The sequence below is a fragment of the Heterocephalus glaber genome, unplaced genomic scaffold (assembly GCF_053883595.1).
Source record: "Heterocephalus glaber isolate CG9 unplaced genomic scaffold, H.glaber_assembly_v1.0 deba00001472, whole genome shotgun sequence".
Classification (NCBI taxonomy): domain Eukaryota; kingdom Metazoa; phylum Chordata; class Mammalia; order Rodentia; family Bathyergidae; genus Heterocephalus; species Heterocephalus glaber.
The window spans coordinates 98033443-98060001 of record NW_028258315.1 but is presented as its reverse complement, the minus strand read 5'-3'; the positions used below and the strand labels follow the sequence as shown (position 1 = coordinate 98060001).

General features: G+C 44.4%; 1 protein-coding gene across 13 annotated transcripts in view; it reads right to left on the bottom strand.

Annotated features, from left to right (window-relative positions):
* The window catches only part of Atxn7 (ataxin 7), a 153519-nt gene that overhangs the window by 51920 nt on the left and 75040 nt on the right, over positions 1–26559 (bottom strand). For 11 of the 13 annotated variants that reach the window (XM_087182532.1, XM_087182528.1, XM_087182530.1 and 8 more), the window contains one exon: positions 15045–15149. The exons of 1 other annotated variant lie outside the window; for it this stretch is intronic. In XM_087182532.1, the coding sequence (XP_087038658.1) occupies positions 15045–15149 (105 nt within the window). Of the gene's footprint in view, positions 1–106; positions 15003–15044; positions 15150–26559 lie in introns of those variants that run through there. One more of the 13 variants, XM_087182538.1, reaches the window with a different exon arrangement.

The window sequence follows — 26559 nt, the reverse complement described above, 5'->3', positions numbered from 1 at the left end:
TCCGCTCTGTGTAATGCTAGCAAGCCTGCACCCACCTTCTGCAGGCTCATCCAGAACTGGGCCCCCAGCCAAGCCCAGCCTCTGAAAACTGCCTCGGAAAACTTACCCAGTGGAGCTCTCAGCTCCTGAGCAGAGGAAGCACTGCTCTGGAGAGGCGTCCGGTTACCTTCCATTCACAGAATTCGGCTGTGCTTCAGTGCACACTTGCTACTGCAGGCTTGCATCATGATTGGGGTCTGCCCACCAACTCCAAATATGCTCCATGTTTGGGCTTATGTAACATTTGCTACTACTGTAAAAAGCACTTGAATTACAAAGGTCCTGGCAGATCAACAGAAAACGGGGGTGGAGTCTAATTTCATCTAATATGGTCATACCAGGCGTCCTGGCTGGTGTAAATTAATCCTTCCATTTGAAAGGCAATTTGCCAGAACTGGAGAAGCCAGAATTTATAAATTTAACCTGCTAAAATTCGAATTACACCCTAATTTTTCTGAATACCTTTAAAATGACATTACTACTGCCAAGTATATTAGAAAATGTACACAATTATTTATAAAACCTACATTTTAAGTCTCAGCAGATCGTAAGGTTAAAATATCAGCAGCCTTTCTCCACATTTTATTTCCCATATACTATCTATACTTACTCAACTTAGAAAAAGTTTGTTATACATACTTTTCCTTCTACATCTAGTAACAAAAATCGTGACCCATTTTCTGTACATATTTTCGAAATACACATTTCACATGCTGCAGTTTCTCCAAAATTTGGTGTTTAATCACTGGGGGACTAAACCTGGGGGTTTCTATGCTTTTTTTTGGTACCGGGAATCAAACTCGGGTCCTTGCGCAGCAGGCGGTGAAACCACTGAGCTTTTAAATCCCCGGCACAGTTTTCTACGCTTTTAATCCAAAATTTTCTGTAAGTGCCCCCTGTAAAGTATCTCGCTGGCCGGTCTGTGTCCTACCTCAGCTCCACCACCCTGCCCATGTGACTCTTCCTCCTCCTGTCAACAGACCAATCTTGGTGTCTGTCAAGAAGACAGGGAAAACTGCCAGCTGAGCTGAGTTTGAATAGTAATGGATGGCTCAGGTGCCCGACAGACCACAACAGACGCCGCCTTTGGGAGGCACTCGTTCTGATGTGCGGGCAGTGGTAAGAGCAGCACCCCCAGGTTCCTGCCGCCTCAGCCCTGCGCTCTGGCTCCTACAACCACTGGAAGAGCACAAAGGAGGCCTGTCAGCAGGCCCGGGAGGGCACAGGGTGGGCACAGCTCCCCACCCTCTCTCAGGAGTCTGCTCGCAGAAGTAAGGCTCTCAGGCTAATTCAGGAGAAAGTTCCTTTCTGCACAATCTGCATGTAACAGCTCTTACGTTATCCACCGCTCACTCCCCAAGGGGCAGCTGCGGCATCTCCCTGATGCCTTCAACTGCAAAGCAGAGCGGGAAGAAAGGAGCCTGGCTCCTCATCCCTGCACTCCTCAGACTGGCCCAGAGTCCCTTCAGCCTCCCTGCGAACGCCGGCCTCTCTGGTACCCCCTTTTACACACAGTGAAGAGTACGGGTGAGGGTGAGAACCAGCCGATCCAGGACAGTTTTGGGAGTAAAGTTCTGTAATCCTGAGGAAAATCAGAGCGAACTTGAGCAGATGTTCTTAGACGCTGCAAACACACAACTACATCTAATTTCTTACGTAAGTATAAGAGAAATAATTCAAACTTATTTTTGATACCTGTATCAGGAAAGGGATGAATGGTAGTGTAGGCCAGGAAAATATAATTTCATATACTAAGAATATATACTGGAAATTAAGCAGCTCAGATTAAAGTTTTAAATATTTAGACATGACTCTCATAATTCCCTGAATAAAATGTATAAGCAAATCATTCTGCTTGGAAAGCATTATTATTATTTTCTTTAAATCATGTCCCAATATCCTATCCAAATGAGGTTTGTTTTGATGCTAAATTGAACAATGATTACTCATGTTTAGGTGTATGTGTGAGACAAGGCCATATTTCTTTTTCCTACAAAAATAATTAACATACTAAAAAGATTACAAACTAGAACGTCATTTTAATAGAGTGACATCCACGGGCCTTGCAGACCAAAAATCACATTGACTGTGGTTTGAATGGTGTGCACACAGCAACTTTACCCTGGCACAAAGGGAGCCCTGCAGAGCCTTTGTGTGATGGATGAGTTACCTCAGGAGCAGCCGTTGGGCAGGCTGGCCAGTCAGGGCCTGGGGAGAGGGACAGGGCGCAGCCAGCTACAGCTGCAGGATCAGGAGCAGCCATGGGGACCACAGCTCAGGCTTCACCTGGCAGCTGATACTGCCTCCTCCCACAAGGCCTGGGTGGAGTCGGCCAGGGAACACATGGACTGCAATGCAATGCCCACTGCAGCTCTAATGTTCTATAACTGCATCTATTATGATTATAACCAAGGAAAACCTGGAGTTAGATACCACTTGAGAAGGCACAGTCACAGTAAATCAGAAAGAGGCTCATTACAAAAACTCAGTCAAGCCCTCCACAAATCCTGGGGTTTCCCAAACTGAAGCCCTGGGAAGGCAGGAAGGGTGTCATTGCTCTGCAGGGCAACAAACACACCGTTGGCAGTTGTGAAATACGTGTTCCCATCACTAGTTCTCCATTTTACAGACACACAAGCCTCCACTAACCCCACTTCACTGTCTCAGCAGGCCGGGTGAGTTATAATTGGCCTTAATTGGCACTTACAGGAGCTTTAACATTCCTTACCTGCTGCCAAGGAGCACTTGAAAGGAGAAGAAAGTATTCTCAAACTTGGAAATACCAAGCAATTCATTCAGCTGAGGTCCTGGAAGCCTGCTATCCAGAATCAGATTAGCTTCACCAAGAAATGTTGCTCTGTTATTATTCAGTGGCTCATTAGGTACTCAGGATGGATTAGGAGAGATGGGAGATGAACTTCAAATGGGACGATTCACCTGGGGGCTAATACTGCGCTGGACCCTTTCTCTGGTTAGCATCATCTGACCTCATGGTGGATGGCTCTTCATGTGTGGACAGCAGGCAAATAAAAGGAGTCTGTGTGGCCTGATTTATCTGGGCTTCGTGAGAACCCTGGTCTGACCTTAACCCAGTCATTGATACAAAAAATGAACACTGTTTAAAGGCAACTAATTACACAACCTGCAAAGAGGATGGTGAGATCAGAAATAAGATCAGCCATAGCTTTTCCTTGCCCCTATAATTAATCTCACCCACAACTGTTATCCCGTAGGAGGCTACATATTTTGCAGACAGGAATTCCGGCTCAAGAGAACTAGGTTTCTTCCCTAATGTAAACTCCACACAGAATGAATTGCCTGTAATCGCTTAAATGAATATTTTTAAAAATCATCACTCATTTTGGAATATTACCCTGTTTTAAAAGATATGTGCTATATTGGTAGTTAAAAAAAAAGTTTGTGCTTGTCTGACAAGTTTTCTTCAAAGTCAAATTAAAATTAACAATAAGAGTGGCCTAAGAAATACTGTAAGAGACTTTAGAAAAATAAATGGAAGCTTACAAAAAAGAATACATCTACTTCTGGTGAAGAAACTTTCCTACAGGGCTGGTAGAGGAACAAGTACAGGAGAGTGGGGGCTACTGCTTTGTTCACAGGACAGAAGGCAAGAAACAAAATGAATGTCCACTGAAGCCTGACTGAGGAAGCTGCAGTGCAGCCACAACTTAGTGCAATGTGCCACCATTAAGCAGAGGAGATTCATGCTGGCCAGGGCTGTGCATGAATTCCATGCAGCGCAGCTGACCAGACAGGCATCAGAAGTGTGTATGACAGAACCCATTTTTTGAAAAACTATCCCCTACTAATGAAACTCATGATTCTCTGTGCCTGTCCAGAGTTAGGAGCATGACATAAATGTAGAAGGGCACAAAGGTATGTGTTAACTCAATGCTCCGAGTTACACGCACGTGTGCATGTTTGGGACAGTTACATTTATGTACTTACATAAAAATGTGACTACATATTTAATACACTACTGCTAATCAAAACATCCACAAAGAAATAGGTTTAATACTTTATTATAAAAATTCACTGTGGGGCCGGGGATGTAGCTCAGCGGTTCTGCCACCTGCCTTGCAAGCACAAGGTCCTGAGTTCGATTCCCGGTACCAAAAAAATTCACTGTGAAGGGAAGTGAAGAAGAATTTAAGCAGCACGCAGTTCTGGTGTTGCACCAAGTACTTCCACTCTGCTTCTGTCACTCCTTTCACTTGGCAGCTAAGCACACTGAGCTCAGGTGGCACAACTGGGTGTGTAAGGGAGGCACGGGAGAAAGCATACTGGGCACTGGCCAAACAACAGCTCACCTCTCAAGTCACTACAACTTCTTCACATCAGGAGTCCTAACAATCCTTTTAAGATTTCAAGAATAAGAGCAATGAAACACATTTAATTCCAAAGTGTATTTCTGACCTGAAGAGAATACAAATCAAGTGCTCTATCTTGTGTAATTCTGCTTGTATTTTAACTTATCTTAAATGGATATAATTATTTTCTGATTTTTTCAAAACTTCCAAACACACAAGGTGAAAAATGTATAAAACTATTCTGAAGTTTATTTTGAGAACTGCTGTCTTGAAAATAAAACGTAGAAGTAAACTTGAAGACTAAGATCTCTACACACACAATGAGGGATGAAGAGGAAAACAGCTAAGTCCAGCCCTTGTTCTCCTGCCCCGACCATTCTGCTTCCTGGCCTGAATTCTACAAGCACTGGAGTTGCTATTCCAGCCAGGTGTAGGTGCTGCTGCATGAAGAAGTGACCAACACTCGCCCTTCCGGTCATGCATGAGACCAAAGCCTAACACGGTTCAAAGAGGAGGCGTGTATGTCTCAGTTAACGTACAAATTAGTCCAGAGAAGTGACTGTCACAAAAAAGTACTTTTCAGCAAATTTAACTAACATATGGACTTTCACCTTGACTATTCCCTTTCAAACCTGAAGCACAATCATTCTGTAACAGCCAGTAACTCTTCCAGCACACAAGATAAGAGTGGCGCTGCTGCATACCCACTAAGTACACACGTCAGTCTAAAAATATCAATTTACTGTGCAGCTATTCACACAGAAAACCAATATGCTGCAGTAACTGACACACACTTCCAAAGGCGGAGGGTCTTTAAAGGTGCCGCCTACAGAAACAGAGTACTACACTGGGTGCAGCAGCACAGGCCTGGTCCCAGCACTCCTGAAGGCGGAGGCAGGAGTTAGCTCAAGCTCAGCCTGGGCGACTCAGGAAGACCCTGGTGCAAGACTGAAAATAGGAAGGAAGGTGCTGGAGATGCAGCTCAGTGCAAAGGTCCTGGGCCTAGCCTAATGTCCGGTACGGGGCTGGGGTGGGACAGAAATGCAATGCTGAGGATCTAACACCCACTGACAGGCAACTGGTTACCTAAATTAAAATACACTCAGAAAGTAGAGTGGTCTTAAAAACTAAACCAAACTAAAAGTAAAAAACAATATAGCACTAATACACAGCACGCATTAATATGCAAAATATTTAAGATAGATTATGAAGTTAAAAAGGAAATTTATCACAGGTTCATTTTTCTCGTGTGTGAAGGGAAACAGTCTGCAGGCAGACAACCGCTCTGCCCAGAGCCTAGAACTGTTCCGGGCGCACACACAGCAGACCACCCCGCCAAAGGCAGAGGCTCTCAGCTCATTCTGACGGCGTAGTTACACTTCTGCTGTTGCTCACTGTTTGCTGGAGAGTACATTACTACTTCAGTATTAGTAACAAGCCAAAATGCACTTTTTTAAAAGTCAGAAAACTCTTCTGATGGAGTGGGGATGGAACCCAGGGCCCTCTGCATGCAAGGCAAGTGCCTGCCACTGAGTTACAGCCTCGGCCCGCCTGCCTCTCAATAAATTCTTGTTATACGGTCAGGTCAAGAAAAGTCCCAGGAAAGTACACACATTCACTTTTGTTTTGTGGCTTTTATGACTACATTACTGCTCTGCTGAAAAACAAACTAAAAATAAAAAGAGGGCTGGGGAGTTAGCTCAGTGGCACTGCGGCTGCCTCGCAAGCGAAAGGTCATGAGTTCAATCCCTGGTACCTAAAACAAAACAAAACAAAACACAAAACAAAAACCAAAAATAAATAAATAAAAAGAAGAAATGGCCCCCAAGTCTGGCATTACTGAAATAATTCTTTTTCTACCCCAACAAGCTTTAGAAAATGTCTACTGACTGAATGCAACACAACAGCGCTTGTCATTCTGGTAGCTGCACCTCATTAAAATAAATGTCTGTACACTGACTGAAGAACCGCCTGCGGTCCTCAGCTGTCGTTCAGTCCACCCAGCTGCTGGAGCCCGAGCCCCCCGAGTCACTGGCCCGCCTTTCCCACCAGGCTCCTGCAGCCATCAGCAAGCCCTGCTGACTCTGCACTCCATATAGATTTCGCGTCTCCTCAACCTCTCAGTGCTGACCCGCCACCATCTAAATTTAAGCTTTCTCTTTCCACTCAGCTCTCCCTTTACCTGGTGCAAAGCAGCAACTACCTCTCCATGCCTTCCACACTTGACCACTATGTCCCCCAGAGCCACCGTGAACCAGGTTGTGACAGCTGCTAGCACGGAGTCCCCAGGGACCGCACACGGCTGGTAGGCTCACTCCATCGGCTGGCACTACCCGCTTCTCCAAGCTCAACCGGAGCCCTGCCCCGCACACTGCTCCGCGCCGTCCAGGCCCTTCTGCCCAGCCCTCCTCCCCCAGGGCCTTTGCGCATGTCAGTTCCTCCCTCAGAAACAGTCCTCCTCCAGATCTTTTCATAACCCCTGATGCAGGTTTCCTTTGACTGTCCCTATCTAAAACGGCCTGTCCCAGCCACTCTTTCTCCCATCACTGCTAGCATGGAGCACTATCCGAAATAAGCTTATTCAGTCTGTGTCATCTTCACCCCCACGCCATCCCCAATCACAGTACAAGGTGCGTGAAACCAGAGACGCGGAGCTTTTCTGGCTGCAGGGAGAGAAACTCCTGGGATATAATAGGTACCCAAAAGATATTTGCAAAATGCATGAATCATACTATTGCTGATTTCTTTCTTTCATTTTTTGGGGGGGTCAGTACCCTAAATTGCTAAATTGGCTAAATTCAGCTAAACTGCTAAACTGGGCTCAAACTTGCACTCGTCCAGCCTCAGCCTGTAGCACTGCTCGAATTACAGGCATGTACTCCCAGACCCAGCATGTTTAATTTCTTTTAAAGCAACCTCAAAGGTACATCCATTAATAAAGGCACAGATATCAATAAAAGGAAAAATCAATGCATTTTATAACTAGAAATTTAAAATCTGCCCCTACAAATGATATGAGTAACACTAGTTTATAGTCCCCTGTTTATTATATAACAAGGAATACAGATAAAATTATATTAGCTGGGTTAAAGACAGTTCTTTATCTGGTGCTGCTGGATAATTTGAAAAATTTAATTAACACTACTCAGCTTGTCACAAAGAAAAAAATGAATTCACTGTACTTACTTCATACCATGTTACTATGTGACCAACTTTATATCAAGCCATCCATTTGGAATTTCCTCTGAGAGTGAAACTAAGTTCACCTTGACAACATCACTTGCTTGGATATGCCCATGTCTGGGAGTTCTGTCCCTGAAGAAAAGCCTGGCAAGGGTCTTTGCAGCTAAAGAGGCAATAAGCTTCAATCTATGCTGAATACAGAAATAAATATGTGGACCACACTGCCAAAGAAGCTACACAATGTGCTCCGGTTCATACAAAAAGGGAAGGAGCTTGGGGTTAGGATAGTTACCATGGTTTAGGATTTAAAAGAGCACAACAGACCAAAGGCAAATTCGACTATGCTAAATCAAATGTCTGCACGTACTGTCATGTCTTCAAAATAGTCTCTCTGATGTAACAGGTTACAATGCAGACCCACTTACTCCAAGCAAACTTGAAAATTCCACCTGAGCTTCAACATCTGTCACTAATGGTAGTTTTGCAACATGTAGAATTCATTACATCTTCTCTAGATTTTCTTTTAACTCTATCCATCCTTATTATATGAAGAGAAATAGGTATTAGTGGCCAGAAAACATGGCCTGGTGCCGCCTTTCATTTGTGAACAAAATTAGGACTTTCATTTGTAAACACTGGCTCATACGAACAGGAAACGAGATAATACATGCAAAAATGCTGTGTAAATTATCAAGTACCATTAAAAGTTATCATCAGTTTGTGAAATTTTAAATGAATGCCAATCCTAAAAAGACTATCACAGAACATTTCAGAGTAGAAAAGGACATAGATAATAAAAATTTAGTCTCCTGGGGCTTGGGATTTAGCTCAGTGGTGCTGTCACCTGCCTTGCAAGCACAAGGTCCCAGGTTCAATACCCGGTACCAAAAAAAAAAAAAAAAAAACATTTTAGTCTCCAAACTTAGCACAGCTGAAAGAAAAAAGGGAATATTTGTTCTTTTTTTTTTTTTTTTTTTGTACTGGGGATTGAACACAGCACCTTACACTTGAGAGGCAGGCGACAGCACCACTGAGCTAAATCCCTGGCCCTATTTGTTCTTTATCTGAAGCCTAAAGTGAAATGAATTAACTCATTCAGAAAATAACCTTGTTACTTCCCATACCTAAGTCAATCAAATGACAAAAGGAGCGGGGCTATGTGTTCCTTACTAAATAGCAAAATCTCTACTTTGTGACATAAAATAACTTGGTTTCATGATGGCAACTGCTGATCATAAACATGTGAAATGTTGTCAATAATGGGCAGCAGTGTTTTAGTCAGAATCAGCTCATCAGATCTCATAAAGTAAGACTTTTTTACTAGCACTCTTTGAAATCAATTAGCTTAAAAAAGTATGAGTTATTTCTCATGTATGAGTAATTTACTCATCCTTTGATGAAAATGACATTTTAGCAAATATAATTTATGCTGGCATCTAAAAGAATCCAAACCACTTTTCTGTACACAAGGAACATTAAGTCGAAGCCGTGTGTGGCTGTTAGCTTTATAGGATTCAGAATATCTGCAAGGGGAGAAGGCTGAAGGTTATAAAAAGCTGCCTTCATACAGCAATGAAAAAGCCGGCTGTCACTTGCTGAAGAGTGGTGAGCAGGGGTCAGCGTGACAGCAGCTGCCCAACAGCAAAGGGTACTTGACTCCTGTGACCCTCCTGCAGACTGCCTTGAGATTCTAGGATCCTGCCTCCTAAGCCTAATATTTCTTCTGACTCAGCGTGGTCTCAGTTTAAACATCAAAAGGAAACTAAACCCAAGAGACAAAGCTGATGTGCCCCAAAACATGGAGGTGTCACTCCCCAACATTAACTACATTCGATTACAAGAGCTTTCCCCAACTCCTTCAATTCTTGTGACCACAGTGTGGCAACACTGCTACTACCACTGGTTCACAGCCACCAGCCTCCTTTGAACAATACAACCAGGCCTCAGACTCAGAGCAGGCACTGCCAGGGCACGGGCACCTGACCGACCTTCTCCCACTATAAATATTTCTCTGCACTTACACCTTTTATAGTAAACAACACTATGATAAATAAACACTTTATTGTCCTGATACACTTTTCTTTTTTCTTTTCTGGTTTTCTGAGACAGGGTCTCACTATGTATGTAGTTCAGCCTGGCCTTGAACTCACTGTGCAGCTCAGGCTGGCCTCGAATCACAGAAATCCTCTCACAGAAATCCTCCTACCTCAGCCTCCTGAGTGCTGGGATTACAGGCATGCGCCACCATATCCGGCCTGATAAGCTTTTCTTTGTAAACGGATTTATTTAGGTAAAATTGGTTTGATTTTTTAAAAAGTGTGGAATTGTCAGAAAATTTTAAAGCTAGAGCCTGACTAACTTTGGGAAAAGATGACTAAGCTACAAGTCACTACTGTACACTTGCTTGGAAACTGATTAACAAGTAGTCCAGCCCAGCTAATCTAAGACAAAATACTTCAGCAGCTGACATTGTGGCAGGGTTTTAATTAATTATGGAGATTCTAAATGTGTTTGTTATCGGTCCAGGCTGAATTAACATTACTCATCTACTTCCTCTAAGTAAGATCACTGCTGTGTCTGCATAACAGACAGCGAAAATGAGGGTGCTCTTCACTCTCACACTCACACACTCACACACACGGTGAAGCAGCGGGGCACGGGGCACAGAGCACAGCAAGTGTACAGGCTGGCGGGACCTCTGGGGGGCTCTCAACACTCAAGCCCAAGGGTCCCCCAATGCCCTAACCCCACACTATCCCCATCTGCTCAGATCCCAAGTGACTGTGTGACAGAGCCACATAGTTTATGCTATGTGGTAGCGCAGGATCAACACTAACTTATCATTCCAAAAGAATGCTGCTTCTGGCCCACATCTCAGTCCTCCTTCATACTTAAACTTTTAAGCAATTAGTACAAGCTGGGTGTGGTGGCTCACGCCTGTAATCCTAGCACTTGGGAGGCTGAGGCAGGAGGAGCACCATAAGTTTGAGGCCAGCCTGGGCTACGTAGTGCGTTCAAGGCCAGCCTGGACTACACAGTGAGACCCTGTATTGAAAACCCAAAATGGACATGGATATGGATATATATATATATCAAGTAATGTGACACTGCCGGCACATCATGCAAGGATTTAAAAACTAGTTTTTAAAAAACAGGGACCTCCTTTCCTGCCATCATTGCAAGATGGGTCACATCTGAGTCACAATTCGTGTCAGTCATCCCACCAGCCCCCACCAGAGTGGACAGGATCTGAGGTGAAAGTAATGAATCTGGCCAGCTTGCGAGTCAGAATGCACAGGGATCTCTGTCCTGGAGATCTGAACCAGGCACATCAGAGTGGGTCTGCGGAGCTGCCCATGGCAAGCTCCCCAATTCAGATATACAGTGCATTTCTGGATCCATGAATTCCAACTGTATTTCTAAATCTGCAATTATCAGTAAGAAACATCTTGCTCTTAAAACACTGAGTAACTGAAGCTGGGCTTCAGAAATATAAGGCATGCTGGGGTACTTCAAAATATGCAAACATCAAGAAAACATGGTGCTTTGTATGTGGATTCCAAGAAAGAAGACCAGCTATACTATGAATGCAATCAGACTGAAACCTGGAAACACTGAAACAGTATTACAGTCCCCTGGTTAGTCATTACTTTCCAGTACCTGCTTTATGATCTGTAGTAGTGACCGTGCTTTATCAGAGCAGATTTTAACATTCTAGATGTTACTCTAGAATGTTTTCTTTCCCCATGATTAAGAAGCTAATAAAAAAATAATGGTGCCAGGTACCACAACAGTAACAGAACTTTGCTGTTTTCTGGGTATTTTTCTTTTCTTTCTCTCTTTTTTTAAATGGAATGTGCTGGATAATTTTGTTCAGATGACTGCAGAACCTGGAAAAGCTGTTGCTGCTATTGATGCATAACATACTGCTATTATTGGTCTTTTTATATAAATACACACACACACACACACACATATATAATTTGAATTTCTGGAAACTTTAAGTGTCCTGTCAACTTTGGAAAAAGTTATCCCAGTTTACTGTGTTGAGCTGGCGATGAACAGAAACTAACAGCCATATTGGTCTAGAAATGTTAGACTTAAATTTTTTTTCCCATTTGTACAGGAGTAATGCACTATATTAAATATGTAAGGTCTTATCTATGTAGGTTTGATTATAGAAACTAATAATGTATTTGCTAAAAAATAAATCATTACTTCCCAAAAAGGTGGTTTGCTAGCAAGAAAAGCACACAGACCCCTGCTTCTGTGGACAATAAGCTGCTCACCAAATCACAATTACCTTATCACAATTACCTTACCCACCACCAACGCTAATGTACAAGGTGAGCTCGCACTGCAGTGTGCTCTCCTGGCCTGGCAGCAGTGGTCTTGAAGGAACTTCCTGCTGGATTATGCAGTAACTGCTTATTTGTTCATAAGTCACAGAGAAAGCCAGCAACATTTGGATTCATAGAAGACTGTGTGCACACTTTCACCAAAAAGTAAGAAAATACAGTCTCTTCCTTGGCAGGTAGGTGTTCCGGGATCGAACTCAGGACTTTGCGCTTGCGAGGCAGGCACGGTGCCACTGAGCTAAATCCCTGGCCCCAGCAGGTAGGCATTCTTAATACAGACAGTCCCTGACTTACAATACAGCTCAACTTAACCATTTTTTTTGCTTTATGATGAAAGCAAAACGCATTCAGTATAGACTGGACAGAACTGTAAATTCTGAATTCTGCCCACTTCCTGGGCTGGTGATAGGCCCCACCATCCTCTCCTGTGAGGCTAGGCAGTGGCAGCAAGCAGAGCCACAGCGGCAGGGCAGCCTGTGAACAAGGCAAATAGTGCTCTTAGCAGACAGTGCTGTGCACGGCTTGGTAGGTTAGGTAGATTCAGTCAATTTTGACTTCTGATATTTTCAAATTACAGTGAGCTTATGGGGACAGAAAGTCAAGCAGCTTCTGTACCTTAATAAACGTAACAGCCACTCAGAAAGATTCTAAGTTTGAAAAATGTTTTGCGTTATTATTACCTACAGAACAAGTGATGCAAGAATTGCCCTTCTGGAATTTCAACCAAAACAGGAACGTTTCCATAAAGTACTCTTCCTTATTGCAACCAGTCCTCAAAAGTAGAGGAGACAGTGGCAGCACTGAGAGTAGCTCTTGGCCCTGGGGACCCTGCCTACCTCTCCTTCCCCCCAGGTGACAGAGTCACCCCGGGCCACCCCAGGTGCCTGCCCCTGCACCAGCTGCTCAGTGCTCCGCCCCAGGGCCTAGCTAACCCTGATCAGCCCCACCAGGGCCTCCTCACACCCTCCCAGCAAAACCCTCTGGGCAAGGCCTGTCTTCTCACCAGAGCTCTCTCTCTTCTCACCAGAGCTCTCTCTCTTCTCTTCCCTCTTTAATGCTTATCCTCACTATGAGTAGGCCCTCAGCCTCTTACCCTGGGCTCTATCCTCACACTGTGCTAGGGATTGGTAGAAAAGATACAAATATGATTTTGAGACCCTTTCCCCATTCTAAGACATTTCCCCAGTGACATTCTAGAGGGAAACTGGAGGATTCTAAAGACCTCCATTAAAACGTGCAGCTATACTGTGTGAAGTCCTCCTCAAAGAGGTGACGAAGAGCGTCTCTTTCTAAGAAGTCCAGAGGGAACATCTTCACGTGTCTCCTCTCTCGCTTCCCTCCTAACGCACTCTACCTAGCAGTTCTCTGAAGCTCCCCTAAGTCACATCGCTCTGGTTCTGACTCTCCAAGGGCAGGGCTAGGGAGCGGCTGGCCTGCCTCTGCATGGCTCATCCCGTGTGCGCACCTCAGCTCTGCATAGCGGGTTTGGAACAGCCTGGAGCTGCAGCCTCTCCGCTGGCTCCAGTCACCCCGGGGCCACCCTGGGCCACCATATACAGTCTTTCAGGGCACGAACTGTGCAGCCCTACGAGGCAGCCCTATTTCCACTAAAATGCTTCCCATTTCAGAGGGTTACAGATCATCAAAAAATATCCTCTGCATTTCCTACAACGGGCATATAGTCTGTGGTTAAAGACTGAGGAAAATTAGCCACAGGAAAGACAACTCATTTTAATGTTGCAATGCTAATCTGAGGCTTTCTCTAAGAAGACTCTTCTGAGTTACTCGCTCGATGGCAAGGAGCTGTGTCTCTCATTACTCTGAGGGCCTTGCACTGTCCTGTGGTCTTACACTCTCCTGTCGCCTCCTTCTCTCTCATCTTTTGCGCGCTAGGCTTTGTCTTAAGGCCCGACCGTGTTACTGCATTTAAGCCCCCTGGGAACCTATCGGGCTTTCACCATCCTTGCCCCATGAAACAGGAAACCGAGATTGGATAACTTGCTCAAGGTGAAAAAAAGAAAAAAAACAAAAATCAAACTAACCTATAGCTCTTATAGGTATCAATTTAAATCCAGCCCACTCCAGCTTCGAAATCCTTAACTCTGAAATATTTGGTAACTCCCCAGTGCCGGGCTCTGAGAGTCTCAGGCAGTGAGATGGCAACTTAGCCATTCTCCACTCATTCTAGTGCTTTTCTCAGGGACACAACCAGAAGCAGGAGCTCACAGAGCCTTTCTATGATTCAAAAAAAGATCCATTCCTTGCGGGGAAATGCTGGGCTGTTGATTATGACAGTGTGACGCGTAAGACAACAGCAGCCCCCAAAGTAAGCCCACGTGTCTCCAAGCTATGCAATGTCCCCAGCTCTACTGTCCCACTCAGTCCCAGTCTCAGTCCACTGCTTCTCCTCCTCTCTCAAGCTCTATTTGCAAATCAACCGGATGGGGCTGTGTTGCTCCCTTACATTAAACCCTCCAATGTTCCATGCTGCTTCTCACACTGGCCTGGGCATCAGGTTCCCTGCCTCCTTGAGCAGGAGTCTCGAAGTTTCTGCCGTCCTTTACTAAGCCTCAGCGAGCGCTGGCCTTCCCTCCGAATGGAGCGCTTACTCCCGATCACTGCCTGGGCGGGCCCTTCTCACTTAGGGTTCTCCTCCAATGCTGCCGTCTGAGATACTTTCTCTAAACACTCTACTATGTTCCAGGCTTGCACATCTAAGAGCAATGAGGAAACAACCTGAAACTTTCAAAGCCGCACTCCCTTAGGGAGGACAAAAGGCCACTCCTTTAGGACTCTACATTGTATGCACACATAATTTTTAAAATCCACTGAACTCACAACCAGGGGCTTAAGAAGGACACAAGTCTGTAACTATACTGATAGAGTACTTCAAGAGAGAGTTTATAAAATACACTTTCCCTAACTTCAGTAAAACCAGAAAAGGTGAATCAGTTTTCAATAAAAATCAGAAAATATTCAATATCTGACAGGTATTAGCACATTCTGTGAATTAGAACATCTATTTCCTGTGAGGGAGAGATATTATGTCCTCCCTGGGCAATCACTATAGCCTTCAATGTAGTCCTGCTTTACTTTTTACCTTCTGATGATGGTTTTTAAATGGTTAAGCACTTACCATAATGTGATTGAAATGCCTGCGGTTTGACAACCTGATTACAGTCGTTACACACCACCAAGTAGAAATCATCATGCGCTGGACAGAGACCAAATATTGGCATGTCTGCAACAAAGAAACAGAGCATCACTCACTCACCGGGCCATGACTGAGATGGAACCAATTGGAAGAATAGTCTTTCTAAAGGAACTGCCTTTTTATAAAGCACACAAGGATAAATGTCACTCCAGTTCAGAAGCATCCGGTGTGGCACACCACGATTAGGAGGGAAACAAAGGAGGTCAACAGAAAGACCTTCCAAAGTGTTAAAATAAAATGCACCAAAAATTATGATGCGGTGTCACAGACAAATCTATTAAAATACAAAGAATGAGTATATCTGCACAATGAAACAACTTTAGATGACCTCTGCCAAAAGTTATGGGAAAGTAATAATTCACAAAGCAGCATCACCGAACGTTTTAGTTATTTAATTACCCATTCTATTCCAGTCATCTGGTCCCTGAGTCCTATGAGCCAGTTAAGAAAAGGAGCATAGGTATCATTGCGCAGTAAAACTGCTGGTTTTACCAGCATGTAACACAAAGAAAATTATTTTTAAACTTTTTCCAGGTCACTACAACCCTTTTGCTTACACACTGAGGCCACCACACAGACTTCAGTACAGACTCAGCATTTCACACTTTAATCACAGTTTGGTTACCAGCACTGGGCAGAAGATAAGTCAACATAAAATGTAAAAGTGAAACTAAGCTATCTGCACACATGAAAACTGAAAGTAACTAAAGTTCCAACCGTGCCCTGAACCAATCTAGACCTGGGTGTGGTGGTGCAGCCTGTAACAGCAGCACTCTGTGAGACTGAGGATCCACTCTGAGCCCAGGTACTTAGCAATTTACTGAGACCCTGTTGCAAAATAAATAAATAAAGTCAAGGAAACAGCTGGGTATGGTAGTGCCTGTCTGTAATCCCAGCACTCAGGAGACCAAAGCAGGAGGACTACAGAGTTTGAGGCCAGCTTGGGCTAGACAGTGAGTTCCGGGCCAGCGTGAACTACACTGTGAGACCCTGTCTCAAAACACCAAAATCTAAGGAACAGAGCTGAAAGTTTAAACTTTACATATGTCAAAATTAATGATTTTAAACATTATTTTACACTACAGGCACTATTTAAAATATCTGCAATAAACAGACCGGAAGCACCTTTCAATTCAACAAATGTTTTAGTAGACCAAATGCCATGTTTAAAGAAGGAAAAGAAAAGACCCGAACAAGTGATTAGCATCTGCTTTCTTTCACAAAGATTTCATTTCATGGTCTCAAGCTTGGGTGATCTTGATGGTTAAAAGAAAGAAGAAAATGCCCTAAGAAGATGCCAACTGATGATAATCTCGAAAATTTCAAATTACTGATCTAATAAATCTATAAAGCTCAAATCTCAGGACCCAACATGATTCTGGGATGCAGCTGCAGCAGCCCTAAGCAGTTTCTATGAGCTGTTAACCCATTTTATCCTCACCACAATCTACACATAGATATCTCTGTCCATTCCATACTCCACCAAAGAAGAAACTGACTCACAAAGAGATGAAGTATTTTGTCTCAGGTCAACAGCTGGGATTCTATTCTGATCCATAATGATGCCTTGGGTTTGGTCCTCCTTGAAGAGAAGAGGAATGACCCCTAGACCTTCCATCCAGACTACAACTCCAGTAAACTCCTCTGACTGCATAAAATGATAACATAAGAAAGCTTCTGGTAGAATGCTTAGTCCTATGATTAAGCTTAGTTATTTAATGAATAATAAAAGCCAAACAATGTGCTATTTTCCTTGAAAGCATGCCCACACTGAGTTAAATATAGGACATGTGGGAGAAGGGGAAAGGTTATATTCCATGCAATGGTATACATAAAATAAGCCATTTTCCATGGCAGCTGTTTTTTGACATGACATTGAATTCTCAAAAATAAAAAAACTCAGAGTAATTTATCCCAAGTTCCATTATATCTCTGGACTAAATGTCTAAAAGAACTATTCAAAAGGAAAAGTCCAATATAAAAAAGGCGGTGTTTCATCTATAATTTACAGTTTAAAGTACATGATGTCTATAAATACTCAATAAGCAATTTCACTAATAAAATAAACTCAGATTAGTTTTATTAATTAAAGAGTACTTAAAACCACTTTAAATATACACTCTTCATTTAGTTTTAGTCCTCTATGATATACTGGGTTGTGTAGTTTCTTATAGTACTAAATGTCAAGTGAGACTGTTTGAAATATTATCACTTTGTCAGTTATCAGGTAGTTCTGAGGACTAGCTCACTCCTTTAAGGCAATTAAAAAATTAAGTGTATAGATTTTTTGAAGTAATAGGAGTCTGAATTTGACACGATGATGCTTACATAAAAAAACTCCTCTTTTTTTGCCCTAGTTCCTCTGATACTTTTGTGAGACGTACAGTAAAACTAAGAGGGAAGGGCCAAGGATTTAGCTCAGAGGTTCCGGCACCTGCCTCGAAAGCGAAAGGTCCCAAGTTCAATCCCAGGTACCAAAAACAAAACCAAAAAACTAAGAGGGTAAGGGACCTTCTATTCTGTAAGGGGCTAGGAATCTATACTTCTATAAACACTTCAGTTTCCTCAACGACTTAAGGTCATTTGCAATTGGTAATAATCACAATGACAACCAGCAGACATTCGAGAATACGACTTGCCAAGTCCTGTCCCATATTATGATGATTAACACATATTAATTGTACAAATTAGTGGGATATGCTGTGATGTGTCCTGTCTCCCTCCCTTCTACCCTCGTCCTCTCCCACTGCCATAGCCATACCCCATTTATTTCCAACCACAGACCTACAATGTGACTCTCATTTTACTTCTGAAGAAATAAACTTGTCTAATATCACCCAACGAGAAGGAAGCACAATCAGGACTCAGGCTTGTGTGACCTAAAAGTTCAGTTCCTAATCTCTCATTAGTACACTGCATCTTCCTAAATAACACATGTGTACATGTGTACCACACACACACACACACACACACACACACACACACACACCATGGAAGGAAACACGGTGTACTTAAATCTAGCTCATGTTACCCTACGAAACTGAGTCCGTGGTATAAAAGTCTAAAGCAACTTTAATTTTAGCTTTCTAAATTTTTTACTTTCACATTATCTGAATTTGAAAGCATTGAAAGCAAGCTAGAGGATACAAAATAATTTAAATAAAATGTCTTGTGCAAAGAAAAAAAGAGTTCAACATCCCTTTCTTGCACTGGGACATTCCAGGGACCTTAGCAACAGGAGCAGAGTGTGGAATATTGTGGCAACAAAAAGAAATGAAATAATTTGTGAGAGAGGTGGTACATACGGTTCTGAATAATTTTAAAGCATAAATTCAAAATCAGCTCACCCATAAACACACGACTCTCACCCAAATGCAGAGAAAAGTTAGATTTATGTAAGAAAAAATGCTGACTTAAGAAAAGTGAAGTCATTATTTAATATAAAGTTTACAAAATGCAACTTAAATATGTAACTTTATTATGTATTTGGAAATAATGAAACATTTTAGAGGTATACTTAAGTTTTAGAGATTCGGAACTAATGTGAGTGAACAGGCTTTACTGTGCGTGAGCTCCAGCTCTTCTGCTGGATTTGGGCCGGCCCTGTCCTGAAGAGCAAGAGGCCATGATGTGCTTGGGGAAGCCCTGGCCAGCATCCTGGAAGGACTGGGTTTTACCACGAGAACACACGCGCATATACACAGAGAAACACCACAGTCCCATGAGAACGAAAGCCCCTGCTGGAGACAGACCTCCACCAGTGGCGAAAGTAGTTAGGTAGCTATGCCGCTGTATCTCCATTCTGAAGACTGGCTCACCAACAGCAGGACTTGAGTGTCACAGCACACCATTTAACCTTTGCAGGATCTCCCTTTTCCCATGCATCCCAAACTTCTACATGTCAATGATGCCCACATTTCCATCCTCAGCCCAGACTACTCCCAAGCTCTGTCCAGACTCACATAGCCAACTCCCTGCCGGACACTGCCATCTGAAGTATCACATACCAATGAGTGTCCAAGAGAATATCCTCGTGGACCTGCTCTGTTGCCAAAAACCTTCCCCTTCTGAGTGCATGACACTATTCATCCCTCAGTGACGGAATCTAAAAATCCAGCTTTCAGCTCTGACTTCTACCCCTCATCACATCCAGGCCACCACCAGGTTCAATCAGCTTCACTCTAAAACCCCTGCCTGCTGCCCTCCATCACCTGAGCCTGACGGCAGTGCCCGACCCCTGTGCTCCTCCATGCTCTCTGGAAGAGGTCTCCGAAGTGGCCCCGTCTCCTCCACACCACAGACAAGGTGGCCTGAGTGTTTCCTTAGAAGCTGCTACCAGGTCCCACCACTGGGCGCATCTCCAGAGGCATTTGCGAGTCAAACCTCAGACCTATGACCACCTCCTGGTGCACATCTGCTCACTCCTGCGCTACTCCGCTCTGTGGTTCACTGTGCTTCGGGCTCACAGATCCCTTTTCTCCCCACCAGACCCAGAAATCTCTCCCGGTCAGCGCTGCACTTTTCCTCATGAGATGCCTGGCACCTCCTCACACATCGGGTCTCAGCTCACTGTCCCTCCCCAGCCAGCCACTCTGTACCGCGGGCAGGGACTGAGCAGAGGGCTCAGTGGGCACTCTCACTCTGATTGACGTGACCCTGGGCAAGTTCTATAACCTCTCTGAACTTCAGTTTCCCTGTGTGTCAAATACGGTGATCACAGTGCTTCCTTCACTGGCACCTCACGGGGAAGAGAAATACAGTCTCGGAAGGGGAGGCGGCTCTCTGAAGGCTTACTCAGTGTTCTCCCACAACCTGTGAGACACACATCGCGCACTGCATGGCACTGGTCAGGCGCCGGGATTTCACAAGCTGGTACAAGGCACAGCCAAATCTGAACCTGGGTCTGCGGGACACACAGGCCCAGATAACTTCCAGAGCTCTGGATCGGCCTCAGGGCTCAGGCTCAGGGCCGCTGCCTGAGGGCACGGCCTGGGGGCCTGCTCACTGCACAGGTCTCCTAACAGGCCGGAGCTGGCCCTCGCTGGCTCCCCACCCTCCTCTGCAAGCCGGGCCGGTCGACCAGCAGCACACTGGACCGTCAGTCCCTCTGCCAAGGTGCTCTCGGAATCCCCAGGACCGGTCTGTTTCCCCACAATCCTGCCTTTGGGTCAGGGCACTTCTGGAGCATGGAGAAAAAACTCTTTCCTCTTCTCTTTCTGGAATTCCTACCACTCACCAAGAACTGGCCCCAAAGCCCTCTATGCTGAGGTTCCTACTCAAACCACTTATACCTCCAATACAGCTCTTCACATACTGATTTTTTTAAAAGGACTTCAAAAATATCTATGAGTGAGTGTGTTGTGTTGTGTACCCCAATTTCTTTTGTTTCTTTTTTATGAGTGCATGTTACTGATACAGAGTGGTGAGGCTCATTTGGGAACTGGTACATACATTTAACATATCTTGCTCATTTTCAATCCCATTATCTCCCTCCCCATTCATGTAATGATTTACGAATGAAATAAATGAAAACCTCTGCAGGCTCATTTGGGAGAAAATACCTTGCCCTGCATCACCCAGGCCCAGAGAAGAAAGCTCCGACTGTATTTGTGACATGACTGGCATCTGAACTTTTCTGTAGCTTTTACTTCCTCTGAGGATAAAACCTGAGGCCCCTGACTGGGTCCGCAGGGCCTAGATAGCCTGGCCCTGCCAGGAACTCACTTCTCACGGATCTGCCCATGGCTTGCTATTTACTACCCCAGTCTTAGCCTCAACTCACTTCCCAGGAGACCTGCAGGCCACACAGGGCCCTGCTTCGTGGTCTCAGCACAGACTCACAGGGCCACATGCCACCAGCACCATCCCCATTTTAACTCTGCCTCGATCCCCTCCCAGGAGATGACACTCCACGTATGTCCTGGTCTCGGCTCTAGTGACAGGGCCCAGTGGTGCCCAGCCCGGCTGGCAGAGAGCAGCGACGACCATGCACTACATATTACTTGGTGGACAATAACCAAAACACTAGGTTATGACTGTGCCCTCATGTCAGAAGGTCATGATCATCCCTATGCCATCTAGTGACACGTGGTCATCAGCTGGAGCTGAGTAAACCATTCAGTGGGACAGAAGCTCACGTTCAGGCGTCTTCCTTAACCCTATGGACCCACACCAGTTTGAGGCATAATTTCTGTGTTTTAGAGTCTGAAACACTGCATACTGGGGAAATTGTTTGTTTTGGTTTTTGAAAATGGATATCGCTGTGTACCCAGGCTGGCCTCAAACTCTCGGTGATCCTCCTGCCTCAGCCTCCTCAGTGCTAGGATTATAGGTGTGCACCTCCATGCCTGGCAGAAATTCTTTGCTAGTGTATCCACAGAGTAGCTAAGAGCAGTTTTGTATTTGGACTCTAACTCCTACTCTTCTTACAGGCTGTGTGAGCATGGATAAAGTATTTAATCTATTTGAACCCATTTCCTTGTCTGTAAAATACCCAGAGAACTCAGTGCTGAGCAAAAGCAAACAATAAATGTTAGCTAAAGAAATAAACCACCAAATCGAACCTGTCAGGAATGTTTGTTAAAAAGGGCCCACCTCTTTCACTGAAGAACTCACAGGACGTTAATGTATGCCCCAAGGGGCAACTGAGCACCGCCTAAGATGAGGTGAGCTCCCAGCGGACTGGTGCCGTCGCTGACCACACAGGGCGGCAGCAAGGAAGAGGAGCTGGGGCTCCGCCTTGCAAGGCAGAGGGACCCCAAGCAAGGAAGCCACAGGAGTGAAGATCACCTTGGGGTGAAGGATGGTCCCCAAAGTCAGAGTGAGATGGAAGAGCCTGCCAATGAAGATGAGGAAACGCGGACTGAAGACAGACCCTGCAGGAGCCTGCACACACAACAGTGAGGCAGAGAAAGGACTGTACAAGTGGCTCTGCAGCTCCTTCCCTCCTCACTGCAGCTACTGTTGATGCCGAAGGAGTGGAGGTGCAGAATGGAGGGACTCCGTTTCCTGTGGCAACGGGGCAGAGGGTTAAAGGCAGAACCTCTGCACCAGACTGGCTGTGTGCAAATCTCAGCCCTACCACTTGCTATCATCTGTACACGGGTAAGGCACAGTGCCCACCTCAGAGGCTACTGGGAAGACCAACAGGATACACGCAGAAAGCTTAGGACAGTGCATCACAGGAAGTACTCTGGAAGTGTGGCCTGTATCGTCTTCCCCAAGTCGTAGCGCTTCCCTGGGCTCTCTCCACTCCCCTGCAGGAACCAGTGATGCTTTAAAGTCACAGATGTCACTTGGTCCAATTAAACCTTCCACTGGCTCTCCAGTGGAGTCAGCATGAAAACCAGGGCTTAGAAGGCTCTGCCTGATGCCTGCAGCCTTAGGACACAGTGCCCTTCCACTCTCCACTCAGGAATCCCGACCTTGACAAAGGCACCGACCTCACCTTAAGGCCTGTGCTAATCCTGCTTGCTCTGGACAGAAGGCTCTGCCTGTCTGGCTCCAGGCCTCGGCTGGAATTCCCCGAAGAGGCTTCCCTGACCCCTCAGTTTAAGGCAGGCCCTACCCTTCCAGACAGTCCTCTCCCACTGCTCACTCGTTATTTGTGTTCTACGTCTGCTCAGGGAGGCAGGGCCACATCTGCCTAGCATGTACCAGACGGACTTGGGGAACAGCTTCTGGAATCGGACTGCCTGAGTCTGAATTCCGTGTCTATCACTCACAAGGAGCGTGACCTCAGGGAAGTTGCTCTGTGTGCAGGGCTATGACAGTGAGCAACAGGACAGAGCACACATCAGGCTGTCTCAAGTGTCTCTTACGCTACTCCTCAAAATACTGCCAGCAAATTGTTACTCTCAAGTCAGAAGCTCGGCCTTCAGCACCATGATCTGGAAGTGCCTGCTCAAATCCTCACAGAATCTCACTTGCATTACTGCCATTCAACCGGGCGGCATGCAGCCTGTGGTAGGGTGTGGGCTCTAAGAGTCCAGGTACCTGGCTTTCGCCTCTAGGTACACAATGTCTGTGCCTGAGAAATCCTGAGAACAATGGGACCTTAGCTGACAGCTGGGTTGAATGAGGTAATTCATACAGAATGCTGAGCCTTGTTTGTCTCCCCAAACACAGTAAGCAGAGTGTGCATCGGGGCTCAGTGAGGAATGCTGTTTACTGCTGTCATTATTATGACTGTGGTTACGACATAACCTTATACCTCAATTGAAAACACCAGTCCTACTTCTGCTCAAAGGCAGCCAACTCTACGTCTACCAGGTATCTTCTATTATATGATATAGATGCAGAAAACCCCGTTTCCCTTAAAACTAGGAACATTAAGAATGGGTAGCACTAGCTATTGATCTATCCTTATATTTTTAAATGATTAACCTTCTGGGCCGGGGATTTAGCTCAGTGGTTCCACCACCTGCCTCACAAGCACAAGGACCCGAGTTCGCTCCCCGGTACCAAAAAAAAAAAAAAGAGGAAAAGTTTCAAAGTAGCAACCTAATTTCATAACTTAAGGACAAATTATACTGATGGTAACCAGAAGAAAAAAAATAATAGTGCAGAAATAAAATTTTTTAAAAACTGAAAATCAATGAGACAAAAAGCTAGTTTTTTGAAAAGATCAATAAAACTGACAAAACTCACGCAAGATTGTGTTTAGTCCAGAGATACAAGGAAGGCTAATCAATATTTGAAAACTAAACAGTGTCACAATGTCATATGTGGTATTTCACATATCACATACCACCCTTTAACAGGCTAAAGAAAGACCGTGGGCCACATTAATGGATGCAGAAAAGGATGAAATTCAGTAACCACTCAAGACAAAAGAAGGGAGAGCCAGAGGGGAACAGAAGGGGAGGGAGGGGAGAAAAAGTAACTAGAAAGAGAAAGAACTCTCTCAATTTGATAGTGTATTTACAAGAAAGCCTATAGCTGGCACACTTCATGGCACATAAACGCTTTATCTTCTAAGATCAGCAACAAACAAGAATATCCACTCTTAACACAGCTATTAAGCAAAGCAGTAGAAGTTCTAGCCAGAGAAATAAAGTAAGAGCCAGGCATGGTGGTGCCCACCTGAAATCCCAGCACTCAGGAGGTTGAGGCAGGAGGACTGCCATGAGTTTGAGGCCAGCCTGGGCTAAATAGTGAGACCCTGTCTGAAACAAACACATAAAAAGAATACAAACCGAAGGAAAAAATAAACTTAGCTCTTTTTGCAGGTGACATCATGATCCATGTCAGAAAGTTTCTAAGGATCTACAAAACTTCTGGAACTCAAGTATAGCAAGATCACAGGATACAAGAGCAACATTAAAAAAAAAAAAAAAAAAATCAACTGACCTAGCCAGGTGCACTAGTGTAAGCCTGTGTTTGCAGCTGGTTAGGAGCCATGGAGTTCGAGGCCAGCCTGGGCAACATAGAGACCCTCACCTCCCCTGCAGATCAAATGTCCATTTATACACCAGCAACAAACAGGAAAGGAGAAATGAACTGGCTAGCCTTTGTCTGACATAGCACATAAGGGTATCTGCTTTCTGATATAGCTAAGCATTATTCAGCAGCCATGTGTCTGTGATGAATTAGTGAACGAGAGAGCTGTTATCTTTCACAAGTACGGTAAAAGGGTATCCTAAAATGTAATTAGTTCACAGTAATATAATCTCTAAACGTTCTTACTAGAAACATGCTCCAGAAAGTGCAGGGTCAAGCTAATAAGATGTACAGCGAGTGCCTTGAGTTTGGCTCAGGTTCCTGACTCAGGAGGAAATGTTCTTTAGCTTCTTCTATCCTAATAGTCACAATGAAAAACAAGGTGTACTCAGTCCTACATGCATCTTCAGAATAAGCCTTGCTGCCTCAGGTGTGGCTCATGCGCCCACCACTCCACTACTGCCTGGAACTGGCTGTACCCTCAGCATCTAGTAGGCCCAATCCAGACCAAGCAAATCAGAACCTATTTATACACAGGACTGAGAAGCATTAGAAACAGCGTCATACAACCTGTACTAAAACTAATTACCAATTGTAAAAATTACTCATTACCACAGTAAAGTACATTTTCCAATTTATCCATCTATCAAAGATCAGACTGTCTACTACGTGACAATGGTAAACCAACTTTGTATTCTGAGGTGAAGTCTAGTAAGTTACGGTGTATAAGCCTTTTAAACGTTGCTGGATTTGGCTTGCTTGTACTCTGTTGAAGATTTGTATGTCTGTGTGCAGGTGTGACCATTAGTCCTGATACGTCACCTCTGTTGGATCAGGAGATATCTAGCAGATTAGCAAAGCACGTGCAGGTGTTTGTTCCGTACTGCCCTGGCATATGTGGACAGGTCACGGATGGTGTCTCGCCCCTTCTTCTCTGGCACCGTTCACCTGCACTGCTTCCTGGCCACCATGAACGAAGCAGGCTTGCTCCACCATGTTCCTGTCTTGAAACCAGCTGGTCATGGACTGAATCCCAGAAACCATGAGCAAATTAACCTCTCCTTCTTTACGTGTTGGTATCAGGTATCATCTCATGGTGATGGGAAAGTGGACTAACAAAGAAGGGATACTGGGCCCTTGGTTTTCAGTTTTTGCAATCTCTTCATCTAGTTTTAACATCAAGACAACTGCATCTATGGAATCAGATGAGAAGTGTTTTTTCCTTTTCTGTTTTTCAGAAAAGTCTATGGAGGATTGGTTGGTATCAATTCTTCATACATTTTTAAGGCTAATAAAGCCATCTGGGCCAGGGCTTTTCCTGATGAGACTTTTAAAGTCATTACTTCAAATTACTTACTTGGTAATAGTTCTGGTTATTTATTCATCTTACCTAGGTCATCTGATATGTTACAAAAGGGTGTTCACAGAATTCCAAGATAACCTTCTTTTTTCTGCAAGGTCAGGAGTGATGTGACCATTTCCGATTTTTTTTTCTTTTTTTTTTTTTGAGACAAGGTCTTGCTAAATAGCCCAGGTTGCCCTTGAACTTAAAGCGATCCTTCTGCTTCAGCCTCCTGAGTGCTGGGATTACAGACTTGTGCCACCATGCCAGATCATTTCTCATTTTCTTAATGTGTAATATCAAATCCAGCCAAAGATTTAACCCTTTTATTGATTTTGTCCAAGTAAAATTTTTGATTTGATTTTTTTCCTTAGTTTTTCTCTTCTGCGGTCACTTATTTCTACCCTAACCTATATTATTTTCTTCTTCCTGCTTGTCCTGGGTTTGGTTTCCTTTTCTGTATTTAGTTTAAGGTGAAATGTCATGTTACTGATTTGAGAGCTTTCTTGTTTTTTAATATAATTGCTCATAGCCACACATTTCCCCTGAAGCCATCACTACCTCAGCAGTGTTCTGATTTTGGTACGGTGTGTTTTATTCTTGTTAATCTCAGAATGTTTTCCAATGTCTTCTCTGACCCACCACTTATTTATT